At 50.3% G+C, this 26,014-nt stretch overlaps 1 protein-coding gene across 1 annotated transcript in view; it reads right to left on the bottom strand.

Moving 5' to 3' along the window:
* Positions 1-18,450, bottom strand: part of LOC308495595 (ankyrin repeat domain-containing protein 26-like) — a gene marked incomplete at both ends in the record, with an annotated part of 135,943 nt that extends 117,493 nt beyond the window's left edge. Inside the window, one exon of the mRNA XM_081080564.1 lies at positions 18,385-18,450. Within this exon, the coding sequence (XP_080936690.1) occupies positions 18,385-18,450 (66 nt within the window). The remainder of the gene's footprint in view (positions 1-18,384) is intronic.
* Between the last annotated feature and the right edge of the window lie 7,564 nt (positions 18,451-26,014).

Genomic DNA, 26,014 nt, shown 5'->3' with positions numbered 1-26,014 from the left:
AAACTGAGTGGGAAATATAAAAATGAATTTACCAACACCCAGAAGCACAGATCATACAGACATAATACAATTATTAAACTTAGACATGATTAGGCATTCTGAGAAACATCCTTACGTTAAGTGAAACAAATTAAATATGTAAATCATTAGAAATAAATCATGGAAGATTCTAGCTAAAAATCGAGGTAAAAATCGAAGTAATCGAGGTAAAACCAGTAATAGCTCTGACAACTTTCTTGGGATGAAACCCTTACATTATAACACGTTAAGGCTACTATTAGGTTTTTGTGCTTTTAAGTTGCATATACATTTGAACCTAAAATGCTATGAACTAATAATCACTTCTCCGTAATCACTACGTAAGTTTGGCAGCTAGTGGAAAAAGTATCTACTATTATTCTAATCTACCATTTCAGAGGAAAGAGTCCAATTTTAGCTGTTGCGTTTTTCTGAGTTTTCAGAAATGGATTCCAGCAGAGAAAGACTATTTCTGATGCTCTGGAGAGTATTTTGGCCTTTTTGTCACAAGCACTGAGTGCAAGTTTTTGGCAGTGCTTCTATACATTATGCACCTCCTAAGTAGTGGACGTAGCTGTTTCCAAGTGCAGAAATTTTCCATCTTTGAAATTTAGCAAGTTACGATTCTACATGACACAATATTTTATTCTAGATTAAGAGTATTTTTCAGATTTTTATGTTATGCTTGCATACAGTATTATTTTCATTATATTTCCAATATGCATTATTATGTAAAAGTTCAACTTATATTTTCTTTCAATCTGGGGCTTTGCTATGCATTCTTTTAGAGGTGTATTTTGATGAACTAAAGTTTTTAAAGTTTTGAAATCACATTTTTCTTCTCTTTCTCCTCCTTCTCCATCTTCTCCTCCTCTTCCCCTTCGTTCTCCATTTCTGGTTAGAGCTCTCTGTGTCTTCTCTAAGAAAATGTTGCCTATTCCAAGATTACAAAAAAATTCATCCCTGTGTTGTTCTCAAAACAGACACCGTCTTTCCCTGAAAATAAGACCTAGCTGGACAATCAGTTGCAATGCATCTCTTGGAGCAAAAATTAATATAAGACCCGGTCTTATTTTACTGTAATACAAGACAGCACCGCGACCCCTCCCCGCCCCCCTTTCATCTCCCAGGAGCGCCAGGCGCCCTCCCTTCCCGCCTGCCTCGGTGGCCCCGCGCCCAGCACCAAAAGAGCTGGACAAAACGGCGAAAATAGGGAGCGCACGTGCCCTCGGGTTCCAGGAGAGACCACCACAGAAAAAAGCAGGCAGGCGGGCATGCACACAACCCACACAAGGAGGGTGTCTGGGACTGCTCCTCTCCTCCCGCATTCGGGACCCCGGGGCTCGGAGCCCGGCTGCAATCCGCGGACCCTGGAGGCCTGCCCCGGGGTCCCACGGTGACTGACAGCGCCCGGGCACTGCCTCCGTAACGGAGCCCAGCCCCGGGCACCACCGCACTCCGGTGGGGAAGCTGCCACTTCAACTCAGCCTCAGAGCGTCTGTCCCAGTCGGTGTCCCATCCAGTGCGTCCGTCCCCCCTCCTCCCCAACTCCCAACCCCTGTCTGTCTGTCTTCTGCCACCTCCAGGGAAGTGGTAGCGGCCCCGTGGAGCCACAGATGGCGCTAAGGGGCCTCGCTGCGGGCAAGGAGTAAAAGGAAGTCCACCCAGGCGACGTTTGCAGGAGGAGGGGAGCAGTCGGGAGGCGGGGCCCTGGCGGAGCCGGCCAGCGGGAGATGCTCCGGTTGGGAGCAGCCCGGCAGCCTGGTTCGCGCTCACCATACAGGGCGGTCCGCCGATCTTGTGGCGCCAGGAGCCTACTCAAGCGTCTATGGCCACAGCGGCTTGAACGCGCCCGATCTCCTCTGATCTGGGAAGCGGAGCAGGGTCCGGCCTGGTTAGTACTTGGATGGGGTCCGCCACGGAATACCGGGTGCCCTAGGCTTTGGCCCGCCACTCCTTTTGCGGCCGCCCCGCCCCTCGTCCTCCGGGAATGGCCCAGCCCGCCTAATAAACCCACGCCAGGGGTGGCGCTTGGGAGGCTGGAGGGTTAGGGGGATAGGAATGGGTGGCGCCACACAGCACTACAATCTCGCTGCATCGGCCCCACGCCAGGCCCTTCGGCCCGGGCTCCCCCCCTCCCCGCACCCCCTTCTTAGTCCCCTTCCCTCCAGCAAGCCCTCTGCCAGCAGCCTTTCCTCCCGCCCCCAACGACCAAGCCCTGGTTTGTCTGCATGCGCAGGCCTGCCTCGGACTTGGGCGGCTTTCTCCAGCCAAGGACGTCCTTGGCACCTCGGGACCCAGCCCAGGGGACGACTATCGCTCTGCCTGCACCTGGGCCCCGAGACAGAGACTCGGGGTGTCGCCGGACACCGGACCAAGGGGAAGGCCACCCGCCCCACCCCACCGGAAAGATCTGTCTCCGCTGGACAGCACCGCGACCCCTCCCCGCCCCCCTTTCATCTCCCAGGAGCGCCAGGCGCCCTCCCTTCCCGCCTGCCTCGGTGGCCCCGCCCCCAGCACCAAAAGAGCTGGACAAAACGGAGAAAATAGGGAGCGCACGTGCCCTCGGGTTCCAGGAGAGACCACCACAGGGAAAAGCAGGCAGGCGGGCATGCACACAACCCACACAAGGAGGGTGTCTGGGGCTGCCCCTCTCCTACCGCATGCGGGACCCCGGGGCTCGGAGCCCGGCTACAATCCGCGGACCCTGGAGGCCTGCCCCGGGGTCCCACGGTGACTGACAGCACCCGGGCACTGCCTCCGTAACAAAGCCCAGCCCCGGGCACCACGGCACTCCTGTGGGGAAGCTGCCACTTCAACTCAGCCTCAGTGCCTCTGTCCCAGTCGGTGTCCCATTCTGTGCGTCCGTCTCCCCTCCTCCCCAACTCCCAGCACATGTCTGTCTGTCTTTTGCCACCTCCAGGGAAGGGGTAGCGGCCCGTGGAGCCACAGATGGCGCTAAGGGGCCTCGCTGCGGGCAAGGAGTAAAAGGCAGTCCACCCAGGCAACGTTTGCAGGAGGCGGGGAGCAGGCGGGAGGCGGGGCCCTGGCGGAGCCGGCCGGCGGGGAGATGCTCCAGATGGGAGCAGCCCAGCAGCCTGGTTCGCGCTCACCATACAGGGCGGTCCGCCGATCTTGTGGCGCCGGGAGCCTACTCCCAGCGTCTATGGCCACAGCGGCTTGAACGCGCCCGATCTCCTCTGATCTGGGAAGCGGAGCAGGGTCGGGCCTGGTTAGTACTTGGATGGGGTCCGCCCCGGAATACCGGGTGCCCTAGGCTTTGGCCCGCCACTCCTTTGGCGGCCGCCCTGTCCCTAGTCCTTAGGGAGTGGACCAGCGCGCCTAATAAACCCACGCCAGGGGTGGCGCTTGGGAGGCTGGAGGGTTAGGGGGAGAGGAATGGGTGGCGCCACACAGCACTACAATCTCGCTGCATCGGCCCTACGCCAGGCCCTTCGGCCCGGGCTCCCTCCCTCCCCGCACACCCTTCTTAGTCCCCTTCCCTCCCGCAAGCCCTCTGCCAGCAGCCTTTCGTCCCGCCCCCAACGCCCAAGCCCAGGTCTGTCTGCAGGCGCAGGCCTGCCTAGGCCTTGGGCGGCTTTCTCCAGCCAAGGACGTGCTTGGCACCTCAGGACCCAGCCCAGGGGACGACTATCGCTCTGCCTGCACCTGGGCCCCGAGACAGAGACTCGGGGTGTCGCCGGACACCGGACCAAGGGGAAGGCCACCCGCCCCTCCACACCGGAAAGATCTGTCTCCGCTGGACAGCACCGCGACCCCTCCCCGCCCCCCTTTCATCTGCCAGGAGCGCCAGGCGCCCTCCCTTCCCGCCTGCCTCGGTGGCCCCGCCCCCAGCACCAAAAGAGCTGGACAAAAGGGCGAAAATAGGGAGCGCACGTGCCCTCGGGTTCCAGGAGAGACCACCACAGGGAAAAGCAGGCAGGCGGGCATGCTCACAACCCACACAAGGAGGGTGCCTGGGGCTGCCCCTCTCCTCCCGCCTGAGGGACCCCTGGCGGGCTCGAAGCCCGGCGGCAATCCGCGGACCCTGGAGGCCTGCCCCGGGGTCCCAAGGTGACTGACAGCGCCCGGGCACTGCCTCCGTAACGGAGCCCAGCCCCGGGCACCACGGCACTCCTGTGGGGAAGCTGCCACTTCAACTCAGCCTCAGAGCGTCTGTCCCAGTCGGTGTCCCATCCACTGCGTCCGTCCCCCCTCCTCCCCAACTCCCAACCCCTGTCTGTCTGTCTTCTGCCTCCTCCAGGGAAGTGGTAGAGGCCCCGTGGAGCCACAGATGGCGCTAAGGGGCCTCGCTGCGGGCAAGGAGTAAAAGGAAGTCCACCCAGGCGACGTATGCAGGAGGCGGGGAGCAGGCGGGAGGCGGGGCCCTGGCAGAGCCGGCCAGCGGGGAGATGCTCCGGATGGGAGCAGCCCGGCAGCCTGGTTCGTGCTCACCATACAGGGCGGTCCGCCGATCTTGTGGCGCCAGGAGCCTACTCCCAGCGTCTATGGCCACAGCGGCTTGAACGGGCCCGATCTCCTCTGATCTGGGAAGCTAAGCAGGGTCGGGCCTGGTTAGTACTTGGATGGGGTCCGCCCCGGAATACCGGGTGCCCTAGGCTTTGGCCCGCCACTCCTTTTGCGGCCGCCCCGCCCCTCGTCCTTCGGGAGTGGCCCAGCCCGCCTAATAAACCCACGCCAGGGGTGGCGCTTGGGAGGCTGGAGGGTTAGGGGGAGAGGAATGGGTGGCGCCACACAGCACTACAATCTCCTGCATGGGCCCCAGGCCACGCCCTTCGGCCCGGGCTCCCCCGCCCTCCGGCACCCCCTTCTTAGTCCCCTTCCCTCCCGCAAGCCCTCTGCCAGCAGCCTTTGGTCCCACCCCAACGCCCAAGCCCCAGTCTGTCTGCAGGCGCAGGCCTGCCTAGGCCTTGGGCGGCTTTCTCCAGCCAAGGACGTGCTTGGCACATCGGGACCCAGCCCAGGGGACGACTATCGCTCTGCCTGCACTTGGGCCCCGAGACAGAGACTCGGGGTGTCGCCGGACACCGGACCAAGGGGAAGGCCACCCGCCCCACCCCACCGGAAAGATCTGTCTCCGCTGGACAGCACCGCGACCCCTCCCCGCCCCCCTTTCATCTCCCAGGAGCGCCAGGCGCCCTCCCTTCCCGCCTGCCTCGGTGGCCCCGCCCCCAGCACCAAAAGAGCTGGACAAAACGGCGAAAATAGGGAGCGCACGTGCCCTCGGGTTCCAGGAGAGACCACCACAGGGAAAAGCAGGCAGGCGGGCATGCACACAACCCACACAAGGAGGGTGTCTGGGGCTGCCCCTCTCCTCCCGCCTGAGGGACCCCGGGCGGGCTTGGAGCCCGGCTGCAATCCGCGGACCCTGGAGGCCTGCCCCGGGGTCCCAAGGTGACTGACAGCGCCCGGGCACTGCATCCGCAACGGAGCCCAGCCCCGGGCACCACCGCACTCCGGTGGGGAAGCTGCCACTTCAACTCAGCCTCAGTGCCTCTGTCCCAGTCGGTGTCCCATCCAGTGCGTCCGTCCCCCCTCCTCCCCAACTCCCAACCCCTGTCTGTCTGTCTTCTGCCACCTCCAGGGAAGTGGTAGCGGCCCCGTGGAGCCACATATAACGCTAAGGGGCCTCGCTGCGGGCAAGGAGTAAAAGGAAGTTCACCCAGGCGAAATTTGGAGGAGGCGGGGAGCAGGCGGGAAGCGGGGCCCTGGCGGAGCCGGCCAGCGGGGAGATGCTCCGGATGGGAGCAGCCCGGCAGCCTGGTTCGCGCTCACCATATAGGGCGGTCCGCCGATCTTGTGGCGCCAGGAGCCTGCTCCCAGCGTCTATGGCCACAGCGGCTTGAACGCGCCCGATCTCCTCTGATCTGGGAAGCGAAGCAGGGTCGGGCCTGGTTAGTAATTGGATGGGGTCCGCCCCGGAATACCGCGTGCCCTAGGCTTTGGCCCGCCACTCCTTTGGCGACCGCCCTGTTTCTAGTCCTTAGGTATACACCTGAATGAATTGGAAAGAGGGACTCAGACTACGACGTGTATAATCTCTAACAGGGTGCTTTCCTTTTACTGATATGCAGCATGTGCCTGTACAGTATGAGGAGTAAGGTGTGTAGTCGAGGCTTCCATCAGAAAGAGGCTCTGGGAGGAGACTTTCAACTGCCGCCAATTTGCAACAGACTCAGCCAAGTATCTTGAATCTCAGGGAAAATGGCACTGTTTTATGAAAAGCCAGAGTGAGTGTGTGAGAGTGTGTGTGTGTGTGTGTGTGTGGGTGTGTGTGGTCCTTGTTCCTCTCCTTCATCCTATGTCCCTAAATCGTGAAACAATAAACTCACTGGGAAGGAGTTGGGTGTTTATCCTTTAGGGGATTGTTGGTCCTCTGTGAATATTAAATAAGAATAACATAGTCATAATATTACTTATTAATGACTTCCTACTCCTTTCCCATTGCGTATACAGAGAAACTGTCTTAGTGCCTGCCATCTTTGCTATCAAATCAAGGCAGAGCATGGAGTGAACATTAAATCTTTGATTCCCTGTTTTGCTGTAAAACTGTTAAGAGTTCTTGGAGCAAAATTTTCTGTTAAAGTCTTAATTAGCCAGAGCCAGTGATTTGGAAAAATAATCATGATATCACAATTCTTTGTCATGGTCTGAAAAGTATTGTCATTATCTTCTATGTATGCTTCAGGAGTGAGAAATAGTCTCAGTACTTCATTTTCTGCATAGGTTCTTGCTTCTGATTAAATAATTCACCTGTCAGTGTTGACACACATGTGATTTGTCTGTTTTCCATCTCATTTATTTTTTCCACAATGAGACATCTCTCTTTTCAGAAGTCCCTGGTGGAGTGGGGGACACAGGCCTGAGTGTCAGGCTACCTGGGCACAGCCTGAGACTCAGGAAGGGGCAAAGTACCCTGGGACGTACCTCTCTATCAGGGAGGTAAAGAGGCCAGGACAGGTGAACTCTTAGCTTCCCTCTAGCTCTGAAAAAAAAATGTGAATTCCTTTTGGTTCATTGTATTTGGTGTCCTATTTTAGTAGTCACCAAATTAACTTAATTTCAGGTTAGGCTTTTTGTTTGTATTAATCAGGGTTCTTCAGAGAAACAGAACTACCGTGTTTCCCCGAAAATAAGACCTAGCTGGTCAATCAGTGATAATGCGTCTTTTGGAGTAAAAATTAATATAAGATCCAGTCTTATATTATATTATGTTAGGTAAGACCTGGTCTTATAGTATAGTAAAATAAGACCGGGTCTTATATTAATTTTTGCTCCAAAAGACGCATTAGAGCTGATTGTCCGGCTAGGTCTTGTTTTCCGGGAAACACGGTAATAGAATGTAATATATTCATTTTCTGGGACAGATGTCTACACCGTGTAAGCATGTCTGACTCTATATGAGATAGAAACCCTAAGAATGTTAGGATGGGTGGTTGATAATTAGAGAGTTGGGTGTTTGAATACTAAAGAAATGCCACTTTTTTTACCTCAAGATGGTGAAATGGGATGCATCACTTACAGATACTTACCATTGAATTATTTTATTGACCCTCTCTGCTGCATCTGACACCTGTAATCACATGCTCTGTGCTTTCCCCACTGCTCCGAATGCCCTGTCTGAGAGCTCCCTCATAGCTGAAATCTTTGTGTTCCTGATACTCCCCCTCAGCACCCTTCAATGCTTAATGCTTCTATGCTCTCCTTCCCCACCCTGGAAAATCTCACTCACCCTCATGGCCTTGCACATACCCTCCTCCAAGCTTCAGACATCTGCAATCAATTGCTTGCTGGCATCTCAAAATCAACATGTTACAACCCCCAATTTCATTATCTTGGCCAAACTGTCTTCTCCTCGCTATTCTCCATCGCAACTCACGTCATTGACATTCACCCATTTGTATACATTAGAAATTTGGAGGCACCGCTGACTCTTTCCCCATAGTGAATTAATCATCTAGTCTTGCCCCTCGTTCCTTCTTCAGTGTTTCTGGAATCTATTAGCATCTGTACTTCCATCAGTGAGGTGCTGCTAAATGGTTAGCCACCTGCTCTGGAGGGAAGCCTTGCTTTACAGCAATTAGTAATTTCTGTAGAGCAAACATTCCTACTGTGGATGATTTCAAGCTATCAAAGGTTTCACAGTCTCTCCCCCAAATTCCTGAAAACTCAATTGTCTTCTGTGAGATGATAAAAGCCAGCTCCCATGCTCACTGGCCCCAGCCCTCATTGATGCTTTCTGAACCTGTGCGTCTTGCTCCAACTTTCTTTTGCCTCAGCCATTCCATAGCCAGATGCCAAAGAGGTCTGCTCCAAACTGACATCTGACCATGCTGGTCCCTTGCTGAAATGACATTGGGAGATTCTATCCACATCTCCTACCAGCTTCCACATTCATGTCTATCTCACCAGTGTCATTTCCAGCCACCTTGCAGTGCTGTCCCTGTCCACATTGCACGTATGTCTCTCCTTGCTATCCTTCTCATGCTGTCTGCCCACTCCCATTCCCTTCCTCCTTTCCTGGCCTCTATCCTTTTCTTCTTTGAGGCTCAGCTCAGTTGAAACCTTCTCCAGCCATTCTTCAGATTGGGTTGGGTGCCCCATCCCTGAGTGTTTATAATAACCTTTGCAGGCTTTGATTGTTGCGCTTACAACCTTGCACCCATGGGATTTTGTTTTGTTTCTTTCGATTTGTTTTCTTTCTAGTCTGTAAGCTTCATAGAGAGAAATCATATATTGAGATTCTCACCCCCACCTCTGCCCCAGCTTTATAGCTACAGAGCATAGAACAGTGGCTCTCTCATTGAAATCAGTCAATAAATTCTTCTTAATTATCAAGTGTGTGTGTGTGTGTGTGTGTGTGTGTGTGTGTGTTGGAGATATGGGAGACATTAACAGTTGTCCAATTATCTATTGCTGTTTAACAACCCCCCTCCCAACCACACAATTTTTGGCTTAAAATTGTTAAAATAAAAGCAAACAGAGACCAGCCTTTAAAATTCCCTGAGCAGACAAAATTAGTTTAGTCATATCAGCAAAGCTTAATTTAGCTGATTTTGCAAGTCTAACGTGACCTGGTTCATTTCTTGCTTATGCCTCTGGAAATCAGAAGCAAAACTTGAACTCTTTCCCAAGGTTGACATGTGGTAACCGCTGACCAATTCCTCTGTCATTTAAGAACATTCTAATATAATAACCAATCCCTGTGAAGAACAAACAGTCACTGCTTTCTCACTCTATAAGCTGTGAGATTTATAACAATATTCCATGTTTGGGTTTGAAATGTTCTTACATTGCAAACCGTCTTTTGGTGTGAACCCAATAACCTTTTACTAATCACTAGTTAGGTAATTTGTTGGTTTCACTTCTGTTATTTCTGAACTTTTGACAAAAACAGTAACAATTATTTTGCTCATGAATCTGGGAGTTAGTGGGGCTCTGCTTGGCAGTTCTTGACTGAATTTCTTCGGCAGTCAGACGGCAGCTAAAGCTGGGGCATCTCAACACCTGGGAAGACTGAAAGGGCTGAGGCTCCGTGAGCCTCTTTCCCCCCTGCACACCTCCCACTCCATGCACATGGCTGCTTCAGTGTAGCTAGACTTCTTCCATAGGATCCCAAGTGGACTTCCTCTGCCCTGCCCCCCATTATGACTGTCATATATTCAGTTTGGGGAGGGTACAGCCCCCAGACTCCAAGATGGTTTTGAGGTGTGGTTTTCCTACTTTTAGTGTCTCTTTGACTAAGTTTCAGATCAGTTGCTCCGTTGCATTTCCCCCAGCACCTGAGGATGAAAACTCTTTCCCAGGTGTTTTGGCAGTTGACTGTCTGCCCAACATCACAAAAATGGTCCATTGGAAGCCAAGGAGTTGAGAGAAAGCTTTGAGATCTGACTGACAGATTTTAGGTCAAGAAAAAATAAAATTCATGAGTTTTTTTGGGGGTCGGGGGGAAACCTCTGTTTTCTTTCCCAGTTCTTGTAGGGCCAGATCTCTGACATTTGAATGGGTTCCTCTTTTACTTTCCCTCATTTGTCACAGATAGCATCTACTCAGTAATTTGCAACAATAGAGTAATTTTTTTGCATACTGTTTCATGCAATAGATGCTTTTTGTAAAAAGACAAGCTTTTTGATAAAAATGATCTGTAGGAGTTTGGCAACTAAGCAGGAAAGACAGCCAGCAGTCTCAAGACTTGGGCTCAGATCCTCTCTCCACCATTTAATAGTTACTTCACTTCTTTGAGTGTCCTCATCTGAAAAACGGGTAACATGTGCCTTACTCGCTTCTAAAATCATAAGGATCAAGGTTGCTGGAAGCTCAGATGTCGCACCTGCCTGAGTCTGGACAGTGGGTGACGGAAGGGCTCAGCAGGGAATCCACGGTTTCTGCCAGCGCTTCTGCTGTGGGGAGGCTGCCCCTCTGGCTCTCGCTCTGCAGCCAGATGATTTGCTTCCTCCCTGTGTGTCCCTGGCGCCTTTTGAGCTGCTGCCCCAGAGCTGGAACTCAGAATGAGTGAGTCATTCAGCAAAATGCTCTTCCCCACTTCTGCCTGGCCCACATTGACTCATCTATCCAGTCTCAGATGAAACATCATTTCCTTAAGAAAGCCTTCCTTGGGGCTGCCGGTTGGCTCAGTTGGTTAGAGCGTGGTGTGCTTGACGGCAAAGTTGCCGGCTCGATCCCTGCATGGGCCACTGTGAACTGTGCCGTCCACAACTGGATTGAAACAACTACTTGACTTGGAGCTGATGGGTCCTGGAAAAACACACTTAAAATAAATAAAAGTTAAAAAAAAAAGAAAGAAAATTTTCCTTGAGCACGCCCCACCAGGTCCCACTCTCCTGGACTAGGGTCAGGAAATAGATAGCAGATATTAGGATAAAAAAAGCTTTAAAAATTAAGAATCTAATCAAGGCTGAAGAAGTTAGCTACAACCTCAGTGAAGATTATAGATTTCTCTGAGCAGATGGAAGAAGTCAAAAATGGCATCGCTTCAACTCAGAAAAGCTCAATCGTATAAAAAATGCAGACATGGTACAGTAACTATGAAAAGGGCTCATTCTTATATTCTCCTAAAATTGAAGATACTAGACTGTGTCAACTGAAATACATTTACAATTATGATTTTAAATGGGAATTATAAGGCTGACATGTTGGTCCAATTAGACAAATTTTCTTAAAACATTGCAAGTACATAAATACCAAATATGCACAGACTTTTTAATGTAAAAAAAAAAAGTCAAAACACAAAACTCCGAAAGATTTAACGTATGTTTTAATTACAAATCTTCCTGGGGTTAAAAGAAGCTTCTTCTGTAGTAGGCAGAATTCTAAGATGACTCCCACCCCTTGCATATGGGTGGAACTTGGAAGTATGATAAGATGTTATTCCCATGACTAGATTACTAACCAGTTGACTTTCCGCTAATCAAAACAGAATCCTGGAAGGGCCTGCCTTAACCAGGCAAGCCTTTACAAGGTGAAGCATCGGAGTAATGTGTTCCTGCTGACATTGAAGACTTAGCTGACCCCTGGCCAACAGACAGAAAAAACACTGGGACCTCAGCCCTACAACCACAAGGAATTCAATTATGCCAACAACCAGTGAACTTGGAAGAGGATCTTTAGATGAGAACCACCGCCCCAGATTTCAGCCTGATGACACCCTGATCTTACCTATGCCTGAACTCCTAATGCACAGAAACTGTGTAATAGAAAACTAATATTCCCTCTGTGGTGGGCTGAATTGTGTCCCTTCACCCAAATATGTTGAAACATTAACCCCTTATGACCTTATTTGGAAATAGGGTCTTCGCTGATGTAATCAAGTTAAGAGGAGGTCACACTGAATAAGGGTGGGCCCTAAATCTGATGACTAGCATCCTTATAAGGAGAGGGAGATTTGGGGACACACTTGCACATACACAGGGAAGATGGTCAAGTGACCATGTAGGCAGAAACTGGAGTGATGTAGCTGAAACCCAGGGAATGGTAAGGCATAGATGCAGACACCAGATCTGGATCCTAGACAGTCGCACTAGCCGGCCTTTTGGGACGCTCATCTCTCCCGGTTCTCCTCCTGCGACTCTCAGTGAGCCCTCCTACTCAGCGTCCTTGCTGGCACTCCTCCTATTGACCTCTGATGGCTGGAGTCCTCAGAGCTCTGTCCAGCTTCCACCTTCTGAGTCTCTCACCAGATGATCTTGTCATTCCCTTGTCTTTAAATCCCATCAATGCATTGATTACACCAAACTTGACATCCTCATGTCAGGCGCCTTCTGGAACGTACAAAAGCAGGTCTGATGGCTTCCCTGTCCAGCAATGCCCAGGATGCCACCCGACCCCGCCCACCTTCAGTCTTTATGTGACTTCCTTCAGATCTCAGTGAGCTTACATTTAACATTCTCTGACCAACGTAGCATTGGATCCATGTCACTTCATCCTGCTCATTTCCTTCACAGCATTTTTTTATTCCCTACAATGTTATTCATTTCTTGTTCACTTGACTATTATTGGTTATACTTTCTAGAATTTTAGCTCCTTGAGGAGACCATGTCTCTCATTTACTTTTCTGGGCCCAGAGCCACGCAAAGTGCCTGACCAAAAGCAGCTGCTCAGCAATACCTGATGAACAAATGAAAGGTTGTCCTGAGCAGCTCCCCTAACCTTGCTGAGGTAATTCCATCTATTCTATAATATTAAGAGGATTCTATGGGATATAAGGTGGTATACTAGGAAGAGCCCAGTCTGCTCCTGGCACATAGCAGGTGTTTATTAAAAGTTAGTAAATGTAAATTAAATGTTATTTCCTTCTCCCTTTTCTGGGCCATACATAATAAGCTTATAACATGCACCTAAAAGCCCTTCATTAAATCTGGTGTGATGCACATCACGTAGATCTAAACTGAGTGTACTTATTATCTAGTGTACAGATGCACTGGGCTGTATTCCCAGAGACAATGATTCAAAATGGTGTGTGCTGTGTGTCAATGTTTGAGATCCAGTTATATGGAATATACATTACAGTGCAGTAGTGGGTACATTAGTCAAAGTTCTCCTGAAGGGAGGTTTAGGGTTAGGGTTAGGGGTGTGGGTAGGAGTAGTTGTAGTGGTAGGTGTAGGGGTAGGGTTAAGGTTAGGGTTAGGTTTAGGGGTAGGGGTAGGATTAGGGGTAGGGGTAGGGGTAGTTGTAGGGGTAGTGATAGTGGTTGGTGTAGAGATATGGTACAGTTACGGTTAGAGGTTGGAGTAGGGTTAGGTGTAGGGTTAGGATGAGATTTAGGTTTAGGGGTAGTGTTAGGGTTAGGGTGAGGGGTAGGGGTAGGGGTAGGGTTAGGGGTAGGTTAGGTGCAAAGGTAGGAGTAGGGGTAAGGTTAGAGGTTAGGGGTAGGTTTAGGGGAAGGGGTAGAGAAAATGGTAGGTGTAGGAATAGGGGTAGGTTGAAGTTTAGGGGTAGGTGTAGGGGTAGGGTTAGGGGTAGTTGTAGGATTAAGTGTAAGGTAGGAGTAGGGGTAGTTGTAGGGGTAGAGGTTGTCATAGGGGTAAAGATATGGTAGGGTTAGTGTTAGGGATAAGGGTATGGGTAGGGGTAAGGTTAGAGGTTGGTGTAGCGTTAGGGTTTGGGGTAGCGGTAGTGAAAGGTGTAAAGATAGGTGTAGGTTTATGGGTAGAGTTAGCGGTAGGGTAGGGTTAGGGGTAGGGGTAGGGGTCGTTGTAGGGATAGGGATTGTGTTAGGGTTAGAGGTAGGGTTATGGTTAGTGTTAGGAGTAGCAGTATAATCAGGGGTAGGGTTAGGATTAGATGAGGGTTAGCGGTAGGGTTAGGGTAAGGTTAGGGGCAGGAGTAGGGGTAGGGTTAGGGTTAGGATTAGGGTTAGGGGTAAGGGTAGGCTTAGGGGTAGGTTTATGATAGGGGTAAGGTTAGGGGTATGGGTAGGGTTTGGGGTAGGTGTAGGATTAGGAGTAAGGTTAGGGCGAGGGTTTATGGTAGGGTTAGGTATAGTGTATGGTGTGGGTTAGGGATAGGCGTAGTTAAGGGTAGGTTTAGACGTAAGGGTAGGGTTAGTGGTAGGTTTATGGGTAGGGGAAGGGGAAGGTGTAGGGTTAGGTGTATGTTTAGGCTTTGCAGTAGGGTTAGAGTTAGGGTAATGGTAGGGTTAGGGATAGGGGTAGGGGTAGGGGTAGGGGAAGGGTTAAGGGTAGGTTTAGGGGTAGGGGTAGGGTTAGGGGTAGGTTTAGGGTTAGATGTAGGGTTAGGTTTATTGGTATGGTTATGGTTCGTGTTACGGATAGGGGTAGGTTTAGGGATAGGGTAAGGGGTAGGGTTAGGGGTAGGGTTAGGGGTAGGGTTAGGGGTAGGTTAAGGGTTAGGGGTGGGGTAGGTGTAGCAATAAGGGTAAGGTTATGGGTAGTGTTAGGGGTAGGTGTAGGGTTAGGGATAGGTTTAGGGTTAGGGTTAGGCGTAAGCTTAGGGTTAGGGTTATGGTGAGGGTTATGGTTAGGGTTAGCGTTGGGGTAGGGCTTGTTGTAGGGGTAGGGATATTGGTCTGGTAGTGGTAGCAATCGGGTAGGGTTAGGGATAGGGGTAGGGTTAGGGGTAGGTGTAGGGTTAGGGGTATGGTTAGGGTTAGGGTTAAAGATAGGGTTAGGGGTAAGCTTTAGAGTTAGGTTTTGGGTTAAGGTTAGGGTTAGATTTAGGCTTAGGATTAGTGTTAGTGTTAGAGGCAGGGGTAGGGATAGGGCTAGGGTTAGGCGTAGGGGTAGGGTAGGGTTACAGGTAAGGGTAGGGGTAGTGTTACGGTTAGGGGTAGGAGTAAGGTTAAAATTAGGGTTAATATTAGATTTATGGTTAGGTGTAGAGTTAGGTTTAGTGTTAGGGATATGGGGAGGGGTAGGGTTAGGGTTAGTGTTAGGCATAGGGGTAGGGATAGGGGTAGTGGTAGGCGTAAGGGCAGGGTTAGGGTTGGGCTTAGGGTTAGGGTTTAGTGTTAGGTTTAGTGTTAGGGCTAGGGTTAGGGTTAGCATTAGGGTTAGGGTTAGGGGAAAGGGTAGAGGTAGAAATAGGGGTAGGCTTAAGTGCAGGGTTAGAGGTAGGGAAGTGTTAGGGTTAGGGGTAAACGTAGGTTTAGGGTTAGGTGTAGGGTTAGGGGTAGGGGTAGGGTTGAGGCTTTTGGTTGGGGTTATGGTACGGTTAGCGGTAGCGGTAGGGTTAGGGGTAGGGTTAGGGGTACAGTTAAAGTTTAGGGTTTTGGTTAGGGTTAGGGTACGGTTAGCGGTAGCAGTAGGGTTAGGGTTATTTTTAGTGTTAGGGATAGGGGTAGGGGTAGGTTTAGGTTTAGTGGTAAGGGTAGGGGTAGTGCTAAGGTTAGGTTTAGGGTTAGGGTTAGGTGTAGTGGTAGGTGATGGGTAGAGGTAGGGGTAGTGTTACTGGTAGGGTAGGGGAAGTGTTAGGGTTAGGGGTACGGTTAGGGTTACGGTTAGGGTAGTGTTAGGTTTAGGGTTAGCGTTATGGCAGGGGTAGTGGTAGGGTTAGGGTTAGAGTTAGGGTTAGGGTTAGAGGTAGGGTTAGGGGTAGAAATTGGGGTCTCGGTAGGGGTAGGTGTAGGGGTATGGGTAGAGTTAGGGTACGGGTAGGGTTAGTGTTAAGATTAGGGTTATGGTTAGGGTTAGGGGTATGGTTAGTTTTAGGGTTAGGGTTAGGTTAGTGTTAGGGGTATGACTAGGATTAGGGTAGCATAGGGTTAGGTGTAGGGTTAGGGGTAGCATTAGTGGTAGGGTTAGGGTTAGGATTAGGATTAAGGGTTTAGGGTTAGGGTGAAGGGTAGGGTTAGGGTTAGGTTTAGGGTTAGGATTAGGGTCAGACTTACGGTTAGGATTAGGGTTAGAGTTTTGTTTAGGGTTAGGGTTAGGGTTAAGTTTAGGCTTAGGATTAGGGTTAGGGTTAGTGGTAAGTGTAGGAGTAGGGCTAGGGTTAGGGTTAGGAGTAGGGGTAGGTGTAGGGGTAGGTGTATAAGTATTAAGGTTAGGGGTAGGGTAGGGTTAGGGGTAGTTGTAGGGGTACGGATAGTGGTAGGAGTAGAGGTAGTGTTAGGGTTAGGGTTAGGTTAGGGTTAGGGTTAGGGGTAGGAGTAAGGTTAGGGGTTGGGTTAGAATTATATTTAGGGTTAGTGGTACTGTTAGGGTTAGCGTTAGGGTTAGGGTTAGGGGTAGTGTTAGGGTTAGGGTTTAGGGTTAGGGTTTAGGGTTACTTTTATTGTTAGGGTTAGGGTCAGTGTTAGCATTAGAGTTAGGGGTAGGGTTACGGGTAGACTTAGAGGTAGGTTTGTGGTACGGATAGGGTTAGGGGTATGGGTATGTTTAGGGGTAGGTGTAGGGTTAGGGGTAGGGTTAGGGTTAGGGTTTAGGGTGAGGGTTAGTGTTAGGGTCGGTTAGTGGTATGGGTAGAATTTGGGGTAGGGGTAGGGGTAGGTGTAAGGTAAGGTTAGGGTTAGGGGTAGGGTTAGGTGTAGGGTTAGGTTTAGGGGTAAAGTTATGGGTAGGCGTAGGGTACATTTGGGGTAAGGGTAGGGGAAGGTGTAGGGATAGGATTATGGGTAGGGTTAGGGTTAGAGGTAGGGTTAGGGTTAGGGGTAGGGTTAGGTTTAGTGGTATGTTTATGGTTAGGGTTATGGGTAGGCGTAGGATTAGGGTTAGGGGTAAGGTTAGGGTTCGTGGTACAGTGAGGTTCAGTGGTATGATTATGGTTAGGGTTACGAGTAGCCGTAGGTGTAGGGTTAGGGGAAGGGTTATGGGTACCGTTAGTGGTATAGATAGGGTTAGGGTTAGGGTTATGGGTAATGTTAGGGTTAGGTTTAGGGTTAGGGTTAGGTTAAGGCTTAGGGTTAGGGTTAGGGGTAGAATTAGGGGTAGGCTTAGGGTTAGGTTTAGGGGTAGTGGTAGGGTTAGGTGTATGGGTATGGGTAGAGGTAGGTGAAGGGTTAGGGGTAGGGTTAGGGTTTAGCGTTAGTGTTAGGGTGGTTACACTTAGGGTTAGGAGTAGGGGTATGGGTAGCGGAAGCGGAAGTAGTGGTAGGGGTAGGTTAGGGGTAGGGTTAGAGTTAGGGGTAGGGTCAGGGTTAGGGGTTGTGTTAGGTTTAGTGGTATGGTTATGTTTCGGGTATGGTTAGGGATAGGGTTGGAGTTATGGTAGGGGTAGGGGTAAGTGTAGGGTGAGGGGTAGGTTTAGGGTTAGGGCTTGGTGTAGGGATAGGTGTAGTGATAGTGGTATGGTTATGGATAGGGTTAGGTGTAGAGGTAAATTTAGGGTTAGGTTAAGGGTTAGAGGTAGGCTTAGGCTTAGGATTAGGGTTAGGGTTATGTTTAGGGTTAGGGTTAGTGGTAGGGTTAGTCTTAGTATTATGGTTCACGTTAGTGTTAGGGGTCCTACTAGGATTAAGGGAAGGGGTAGGGTGAGGTATAGGGTTAGGGGTAGCGTTAGAGGTAGGGTTAGGGGTAGGTTTAGGGTTAGGTTTAAGGTGAGGTTTAGAGTTAGTGTTAGGTTTAAGGTTAGGCTTATTGTTAGGGTAAGTCTCAAACTTAGGGGTAGGGGTTAGGGCTAAGTGTTGGTGTAGGGGTAGGTTTAGGGGTAGGAGTAGGGATAGGGGTTGGGTTAGGGGTATGGGTAGTGGTAGGGGTAGAATTAGGTGTACGGTCAGGGTTAGGGTTGGGGCAGGGTTAGGGTTAGGGTTAGGGATAGGGTTAGGGTTAGTCTTAGGTTAAGGGTTAGGGTAAGGGTTAGATTGAGGCTTAGGGTTAGGCTTAGGGTTAGGCTTAGGGGTATGGATATGGTTAGTGTTAGTGTTGGGGTTAGGCTTAGGGTTAGGCTTAGGGTTACGGTTAGGGTTAGGGTTAGAGGTAGGGTTGTGGTTAGATTTAGTGTTAGGTTTAGGGTAGGGGTAGTGTACTTGTCTGATTGTTGGATTCCATTGCTTTGCCAATGGAAGCCTGAATGTGCTTCACCCCGATTCTCTGATAGCGTCATTTGGCATAATGGTGATTCACTGCATGGAGTGGCTTGTCTGTTAATTGTTCGGTACACTGTAGCCAAGAAAAACACTCCTAAGTTCCCTCGAGGGACGCCAGCAGGGCAGCAGCTGAGTGAGTCCTCCTCTCCACCGTCTGTGACATTGTACACTATGGGAGGGAAGCAAAGTAAGCCTGCAGTCCTAGACTGCATATTCAAGAATTTTAGAAAGAGATTTTGGCGGAGATGATGGAGTCCGCATGACCCCAGGAAAATTAAGAACCCTCTGTGAACTAGAGTGGCCCACTTTTAACGTTGGCTGGCCATCAGAGGGAACCCCAGACCTGGTCGTCGTCCGACGTGTTTATATTGTAGTGACCAGCAGTCCTGGTCACCCGGTCAGTTTCCATATATTGACTCTTAGTTGGAAATTGCCAGGATCCTTCCACCTTGGGGTACGGTTCTGCTCTAGTGAAAAGGGACAGTGCAGGATTCTCCTAACCCAGGCTCCGAAAGAAACTGCTAACGCCCCTCCCACAAAGCCCATTCACTGAGAGGACACAAGAAAACCCCACTGCAGGTTTGAGGACAGACGTCTGAGTTCCGGAAAAACATTTCTGGGAGCCGGGATGCACTGTGTTTGGGGACAGTGTGAGGCACAGCGTGAGCAGGAGCGCGGAGAGGCGCCTCCAGAACGTAGAGTCACAATCAAAACCCCACATTCCGGGCGAGTGCGAGCGGGAAGGGATGTGACCCGGACACGGGCGCCCCGTGAGCGCCCTGCAGCCAGCGTGAGCGCTGCCGGCCGGTGCGGCCAGCCGGGCCGGGGCAGGGGTCGGGGTGGGGGTGGGGTGACGGGAGCCTGCGTGCGTGCGTGCGCCCTGGGGTCCCTGGCTCCCAGTTCCGCGCCTCTGAGGAAGCCCGCGGGCTCCCCGCTCCGGCCGCCGTGCCCCGCGCTCCCGCGCCGCGGACCTAGGCACAACCAAACTGCGGCCCCACTGCCCCACCGGCGGGCCATCCCCAGCTCGGCTTGGGGACCCGGGAGCAGCCCCGGGGGCCTCCCCAGCTGCCCCCGCTCTCTGCGAGCGCAGCCTGGGCCTCGCCCAGCCCCCAAACTACCGTGACACCAATTTTCCTTGGGTAATGGGAGAGAAAAGGGAAGGGAAGGACCGTCCAAGGAAGGCTCCGCCCAGCTGCGTCCCTCTGGATTTCTGCTTCTTTGACGGCCGCACGCTCCGTGCTCCCCCAGTGGTGCGGCGGTAGGGCTCTCGCCTGCTTCCCAGTCGGGACAAGGTCGCCTGTTCACTCCCGCCAAGGAGTTAACCCTTAATTTTTGTATAAGGCGTTTTCTGCTTACCAACTCCGCGACAGTTTTGGTGATCCGGGTGCGACACAACGGGCGATGTGTGGAAGTCTCTGGGTGCTTGAGATGGGGACTATTTAAAGGCCATGTTATAGAATACCGAAGGAAAACTGTCGTCACAAAACTGAGAAAGAAGCAAACTACGTACTCCTTGTGTCTAAATGCACACCTGAGAGATTTACTGAGAGCTGCTTGGGAGAAGGCTAACCTTGTAATTCGCCTGTCTTTCCACGAGGTTTGGCGCCCCTGTGCTAATTGGCTTCTGCCTGATAGTATTGGGACACACTTCCTCGATACTTGGTTGTCTAAACAGCAGCTACACATTTACTGCTTATGATTTCCTTCTCATTTCTTACGCAGTGCGATGCACGTATGACCTCTCCGCGAGCTCCCACACAAAGATTGCGTTGACTTTGATGTTACCTTACTAACGGATGGAGACCCCCTCCTCCATCTGTAGGAGACTCGCCTACTTCCATCAGCAGGAAGGCAAAGAAAGGTTGACCTGTAATTTTGCTGAGTTTGAGAAGGAAGAAGAAGGAGACTCTAGAAAAATGGAAGTTCCGATATCAGTACTGGCTGCCTCCAGCCACAGTTCTGCCGTCTTATGAGACAATCCAGGGATGATCTTGTTCCCCGAGTCTCACTCTGACTGCAGCCGCATGGACAGCAATTTTCCACCCAAATCCTTCCTTGCTGCTCATACAACATACGGCCTAACGCAACGAGAGCTGGAATTTCAAGGACCCCAGCCATCATCATTTCATAATCCCTCACCGAGGGACAAAATACCTTCTTGTCTTAGTCTGTGCCTTCTCGGGCTGGGTAAAAGCCTTCTGCACCCGTGCTAAAAGCCGGAGAAGTCACCGAAGTTCCCATCTGCGAAATCATCCCACGGTATGGGCTTCCCCTCACCACTCACATGACAACGGACCAGCCTTATCTCAGATGTGCTACGGTCTCTGCCCTTGGCCCTCAGTGTCTCCTGGAAGCTTCACACGGCCCACCGGCCTGAGTTCAGGGAAAGTAGAGTGCATGAACCATACCCTCCAAGAAACATTGTCCAGGATATGCCAAGAAACGTCCCTGGGACAGATGGATATGCTCCCCTTAGCCGTCCTCCACTCCCGGTGTACTCCTCGAAAGGATGGTTTTTCCCCGTTTGAAATTCTCTATGGCCGGCCTCCCCCATTACTGCCATCCATCTCAGGCAGCCTCAGAGTAGTAAGTGACTCCCAGGTCAGCTCCCCGCCCTAGGATAGATCCTTACCAGCCTGCACTCACATCTACTAGAAAGAAAGAACTGATGTGGGAAACTCTGCTGAAGTGCTAGCAGGTGTTGTTTTGTGAAATGTTGAACCTTTGACTTCCTTGAGTGGTTTGTGCTCCCAGCAAGGCAAAACTTGCTACTTTGAGAACACAGAACCAGAGAAGGTCAGGAAGTGCAGAGCTGGACAAAAAACAAGCCCTTGTTCATGCAAACATTGTAACTACTAGACTGCAGACAGTTCTGTTACTTTTTGATGCCCAGAGTATATACGCTGCAAAAATAAACTTGGGGTGAGGCATTCTACTTAGTGACAGGGGTACCCATTTTACGGGGCAAGAGGTACAGCGCTGGGCTGCCAGGATGGACGTGCAATGGTTGTTTCATGCTCCATACAACCCACAAGCAGCTGGCATGACTGAACGTTATAATGGCCTTTTGAAGCAAGGTCTCCGGGTGTCAAAACACCCTCCCACGATGCGTGACTGGGCCTCGCGTCTATAGGACGTCCTGAGAGTCCTGAATGAGAGACCACGGAAGGGAGGACCAGCACCAGTAGAAGCTCTGCTATATTGAACGGCCGCTCCCATTCAATTACAAGTCACCACCAGCGAGACTCTGTTAAAGCCAGGCTATGACAGAAATGGAAACATGTTGCTGCCAGCACCCACATGCTTGAAAGCAGGGGAACGGCAGCAATGGACTTGGCCCGGGCAGGTCAAAAGCCCCCACTGTCCATGGTTGGGCCTGATAGCCCCATGGGGGGCCGGTTTGACTCATGATTTGCAAGTGACGCCAGGGGTGGTGGCTGAGTGGCCACCGCAAGTGACTGTAGTATACGGAGGTCCCGATACCGGGATGATTTTGCAGGGAACCTATGTGCTCTCACTATGGCCTATTATGGGGTCCCCTGTACTGTTACATGTTGAAACTATGCAAGGGACCCCAAGCCCTGCCATAAAAGTTTGGTACCATAAACCGGGAAAGGTGCCAGTGGCAGCGACCCTCCTTTCCCAGGACAAAAAGCTAGCGTGTATCCTCCCAGATGGAAGGGATTTGCCATTATTGGTTCCTAAGACTACCGTTTCTTTTCGTTCATAGGTGTCAATAGTCTAATATGACACAGGGACCCTCGCAGAAGACGCTTGTTGTGTAGATTATGAGGCGAGAACCCGTAGGGGTGGAGTGTGGGGACAGAGCCCCAGAGGGCAGTTTCCAGGCTCTCGGCCTCATGTGGAGAGGTGCTGGCTCGGATAGTGGATGGCCGTCAGCTGTGGCTGGTTGGCCGTCAGCTGTGGCCATTAAGCCATTGGTCACTGATATAACTGCCGCGGCTACGGAAGGGAGCCGAGGAGAGTGAAGGAGGAGACTGAGGAGAGTCGAGGACAGTTGGTCGGCTGGCAGCAAAGCGGACAGCAGGTCACACGTCGTGTAAACCCAGCCTCCAGTGAGCCCATAGTGGTATGACTCCCCTACCTATGGCTCCGTGGGTGTTCCTTTTTGGCCTCACCATGTCCTGCGTTCTTATGTGGGGAGCGGGAACAGAGACCCCGCAGGCCGCCCCGCCGGTCACCCTGCACGACAGTAACCTATTCGTAAATTGAGGAAAACTCTTGAGTTCTGCACATACCATTACATTGGTCTGCTCATGATAATTTAACAATTCAAGTAAGTAATTTTGTTCCATACATACTACTATATATTGTTGAGTTTACAGATACAGCTGGAAACTGCTCTCTGGGGCTCTGTCCCCACACTCCACCCCTACAGGGTCTCACCTCACAATCTACGCGACAAGCATCTTCTGCGAGGGTCCCTGTTCGAAGAGCCTGGAGGTGGATGCAGTATCCTGGACACAGCCAGGGCTCTCAGGGCACTGCCACTCTCTCTGGGCACAGCCAGAGATTCTCAGGGCACCACCAGTACTTCTGGGCACAGTCAGACTTCCTGGGTTTCTTAGGGTACCAATAGTCTCCCCGAGCACAGACAGGGCCTCTCAGGGCACTGCCACTCTCTCTGGGCTCAGCCATGGCTCTCAGGGCACTGCTACTCTCTCTGGGCTCAGCCATGGCTCTCAGGGCACTGCTACTCTCTCTGGGCACAGCCAGACTTCCTGGACTGAGCCAGGGCTCTGAGGGCACTGCCCCTCTCTCTGGGCACAGCCGGACTTCCTGGACTCAGCCAGGGCTCTCAGGGCACTGCCACTCTCTCTGGGCCTCTTAGGGTACCATGCTGGAACAACAGTGGCTCACAGTCAAAGTGCTCACATATTCTCGATGGCGGCTGGTCAAGACACAAAAGCAAACATCCGCCAGTCCCACTACATGGTAGTATGTTCCCAAACAGTCAGGTGGTCCATTAAATTAGAGATGGAAGGCAATTCCCCATAGTCCATAGTCATTCGCCAGGGCTGTCCTGGGGGTGAGGGATGACCTTGACCTCACCCTCATCTCCCAAGGAGGACTCAGCAAGCGTTTCCTCCTGGGACTACAAGTCCTGCATCCAAGCTGCCTCAGCAAGCACTTTCCAGCCCACAGGGCCACAAGGACCTTCGCTTTCTCCGGCCTCTGCTGGTTGGGGAACTGTCCACGTTTTCCCACCCCTCCACGGGGGTCCAGCTCTCTGGCAGCTGCTCCTCCTGGTCTTCCTGAGACCCAGTGTTCATACGCATAAACTGTTCCACCGCCCTGCGGGGGCTTTGGCCGACACCATACCCTGCTTGCTGTGCCATGTGTCATGCAGGGTGGCCTGTGGGTCTCTGGTCCCGTTCCCCACATAAGAACGCAGGACATGGTGAGGCCAAAAAGGAACACCCACGGAGCCATAGATAGGGAAGTCATACCAGTATATTCTCGCTGGTGGCTGGGTTGGAGATACAGGAAGCAGGAGTCACACTGTTTGCAACCCTCATTGCACCGCTTGCAGGCTCAGCCACCATCTTCTTGCTAGCCCCCATTTCTTTGCTAGCGTAGTCTTGGCAGTTATATTAGTGGCCAATGGCTCACTGGTTACAGCTGACGGCCAACTAGCCACAGCTGACGGCCATCCAACCACAGTTGATGGCCATCTACTACCTGAGCCAGCACCCCTCCACGTGAGGCCGAGAGCCTGGAAACTGCTCTCTGGGGCTCTGTCCCCACAACATATGATACAAAAATATTTTCCTGTAATAAGGATTTCACATGCCATATATTTTGGGATACAATTAACATGTTGTTTAAACAGCCCAGTAAATACACTTGTACTATTTATATTTTAGAGCTTATACTTTTTTTTCAAATTGTGGACAATTTCTCGTTTTACATTCTCAAGTAGATCATCAATAGGTAATGGAGGAAATTTTCGACTGGATTTAGATTCAAATTCAGCAGCAACTGGAAAGAAAAAGAATTGTGTTCTTTAAAATACAGCTAAGTATAAGTGTTAAGAAGAATGAGAAAACCTCTAGATGAGGCCACAGCTCACAACAGGAGATCATATTCAATACAGTTTGCCCACGGCTGCACACTGACTTGACTGCTATTGTGGCCAAGTATCAGAGCTTCTGGTTGTCTCATCCTTCATTCATTTATAAACAAGGTCGTACGACAAGCACTGAAGTTACAAGACGAAGATGACACGGTCCAGCCCTGACCCATCATCTACTATAAGCTGAAGGAACAGATGAACAGGCAATTTCCATTCAGAGGCCCCTATACCATACAAATGCACAACAGGACGCGAGTGGGACCCACAGAAGGGACATCCCAGTATTGATTGTCTGCTCTCTGGTGGAGGTGATATGGACGTTGATGCCTGAAGGACAAGGACAGAGGATGCCAGATAGAGGGAAGACGCAGATGCGAAGACTAGCGTGGGGGAGAACACTACGGAACGAGAAGTAGTCTGGTTTAGCTAGATGCTAGAGCAAAGGGGCAAACGAGGGTTGGTAGCAAGATATAGGCTGAGATGTTTGCTGAGAACTACATTGATTTGGGTGTTTTCATTCCATGCAAAGCAATGTGGAGTTTCTCCTGAGGGTACATGGTAAACTAATGACAAAGTAAATGACTGGAGATTTAAATGTCACCCATCAGGTGACAGCTACAGTGTTTCCTCCAAAAATAAGACTAACCGGAAATTAAGCCCTAATGCGGCTTTTGGAGCTATAATTAATATAAGACCTGGTCTTATTTTCAGGGAAATATGGTAGCTTGGCCCTCCCAGGAGGTACCGTATTTCCCCGAAAATAAGACCGGGTCTTATATTAATTTTTGCTCCAAAAGACACAGTAGGGCTTATTTTCCAGTTAGGTCTTATTTTCGGGGAAACACCATATGTGAACAGTAATTGCCTAAGTATCACTAGATAAGTCTGGTTATTGGGCCTCATATCACTGGCAAAAACATGAGAAGTTGATGAAGCCCCCTTTTCAAAGTGCAGGTGGACAGTTCTGTAGGGATGGCAGAAGAAAGGAAGGGGACAGACCAGAAATAAAAAGAGATACATATACCCTTGAGATATTTAAAAAGATATCCAATGTCGTAAATACTCATATGACCTTGTCTTCACTATGAATGTTTATGCTTTCACCTTTTTTATTTGCTATGCCCAAGAAAATATTTAATGTAGTACGTATTATCAGAACATGGAAAGGGATGCCATTTACTATTTACATTTTATTCCAGAAATCAGTGATATCTAACTTGAATTAATACACTTTGGCAACATACCGTCTTTCTGTTGTTCTCTAGTTATTTTTTCGTGGTACTCCTGCAACTGAAATAAATCAAATCTTATTATAGCATTTAAGGTAAACAAGAGACTTCATTGTAGAAATGATATATATCTTATGAAATGTGCTCTTTAAATAATACCTTTAGAGACCAGACTTAACGTATGGATTATATAAATACAAAAAAGTTAAAAAATGAATTACTGGTTGTTTTGATTTTACATAATAGAGACCATCTATATGAGATGCTATTGAGATTAATCTGACCAACAGTGCAATTGATATTGGTCTACCTAAGATACATAATCTCAAAAGGCGTGACGTTTGATTTGTTTGGTACAAAGAAGTTTAAACAAATTAAGTCATATTTTACACTGAATGCATTACTTTGCAATTTTTAGAAAAATTGTCCTTTATAAATGTTTCTTGTTTTTTGTTTTTACTTTAATGGACTTTTCCTTAAAATGAACTTTCCATTCTTGCACTTCTAGAAAAGTAATCTTAAGGTGTATTCTAGGCTATTCATTTTTCGGCATAGAACCTTAAAGACATAAAATGATGAAAATGTTACTGTGACGTCATGTGAAAATTCTACTGACAGAAACAATAACCAAAACGATTTTGCCATCT

This window comes from Rhinolophus hipposideros (assembly GCF_964194185.1).
Source record: "Rhinolophus hipposideros genome assembly, contig: HAP1_SCAFFOLD_68, whole genome shotgun sequence".
Lineage (NCBI taxonomy): Eukaryota > Metazoa > Chordata > Mammalia > Chiroptera > Rhinolophidae > Rhinolophus > Rhinolophus hipposideros.
Note: the sequence above shows the minus strand (reverse complement) of the source record. Positions and strands in the feature narration are given on the sequence as shown.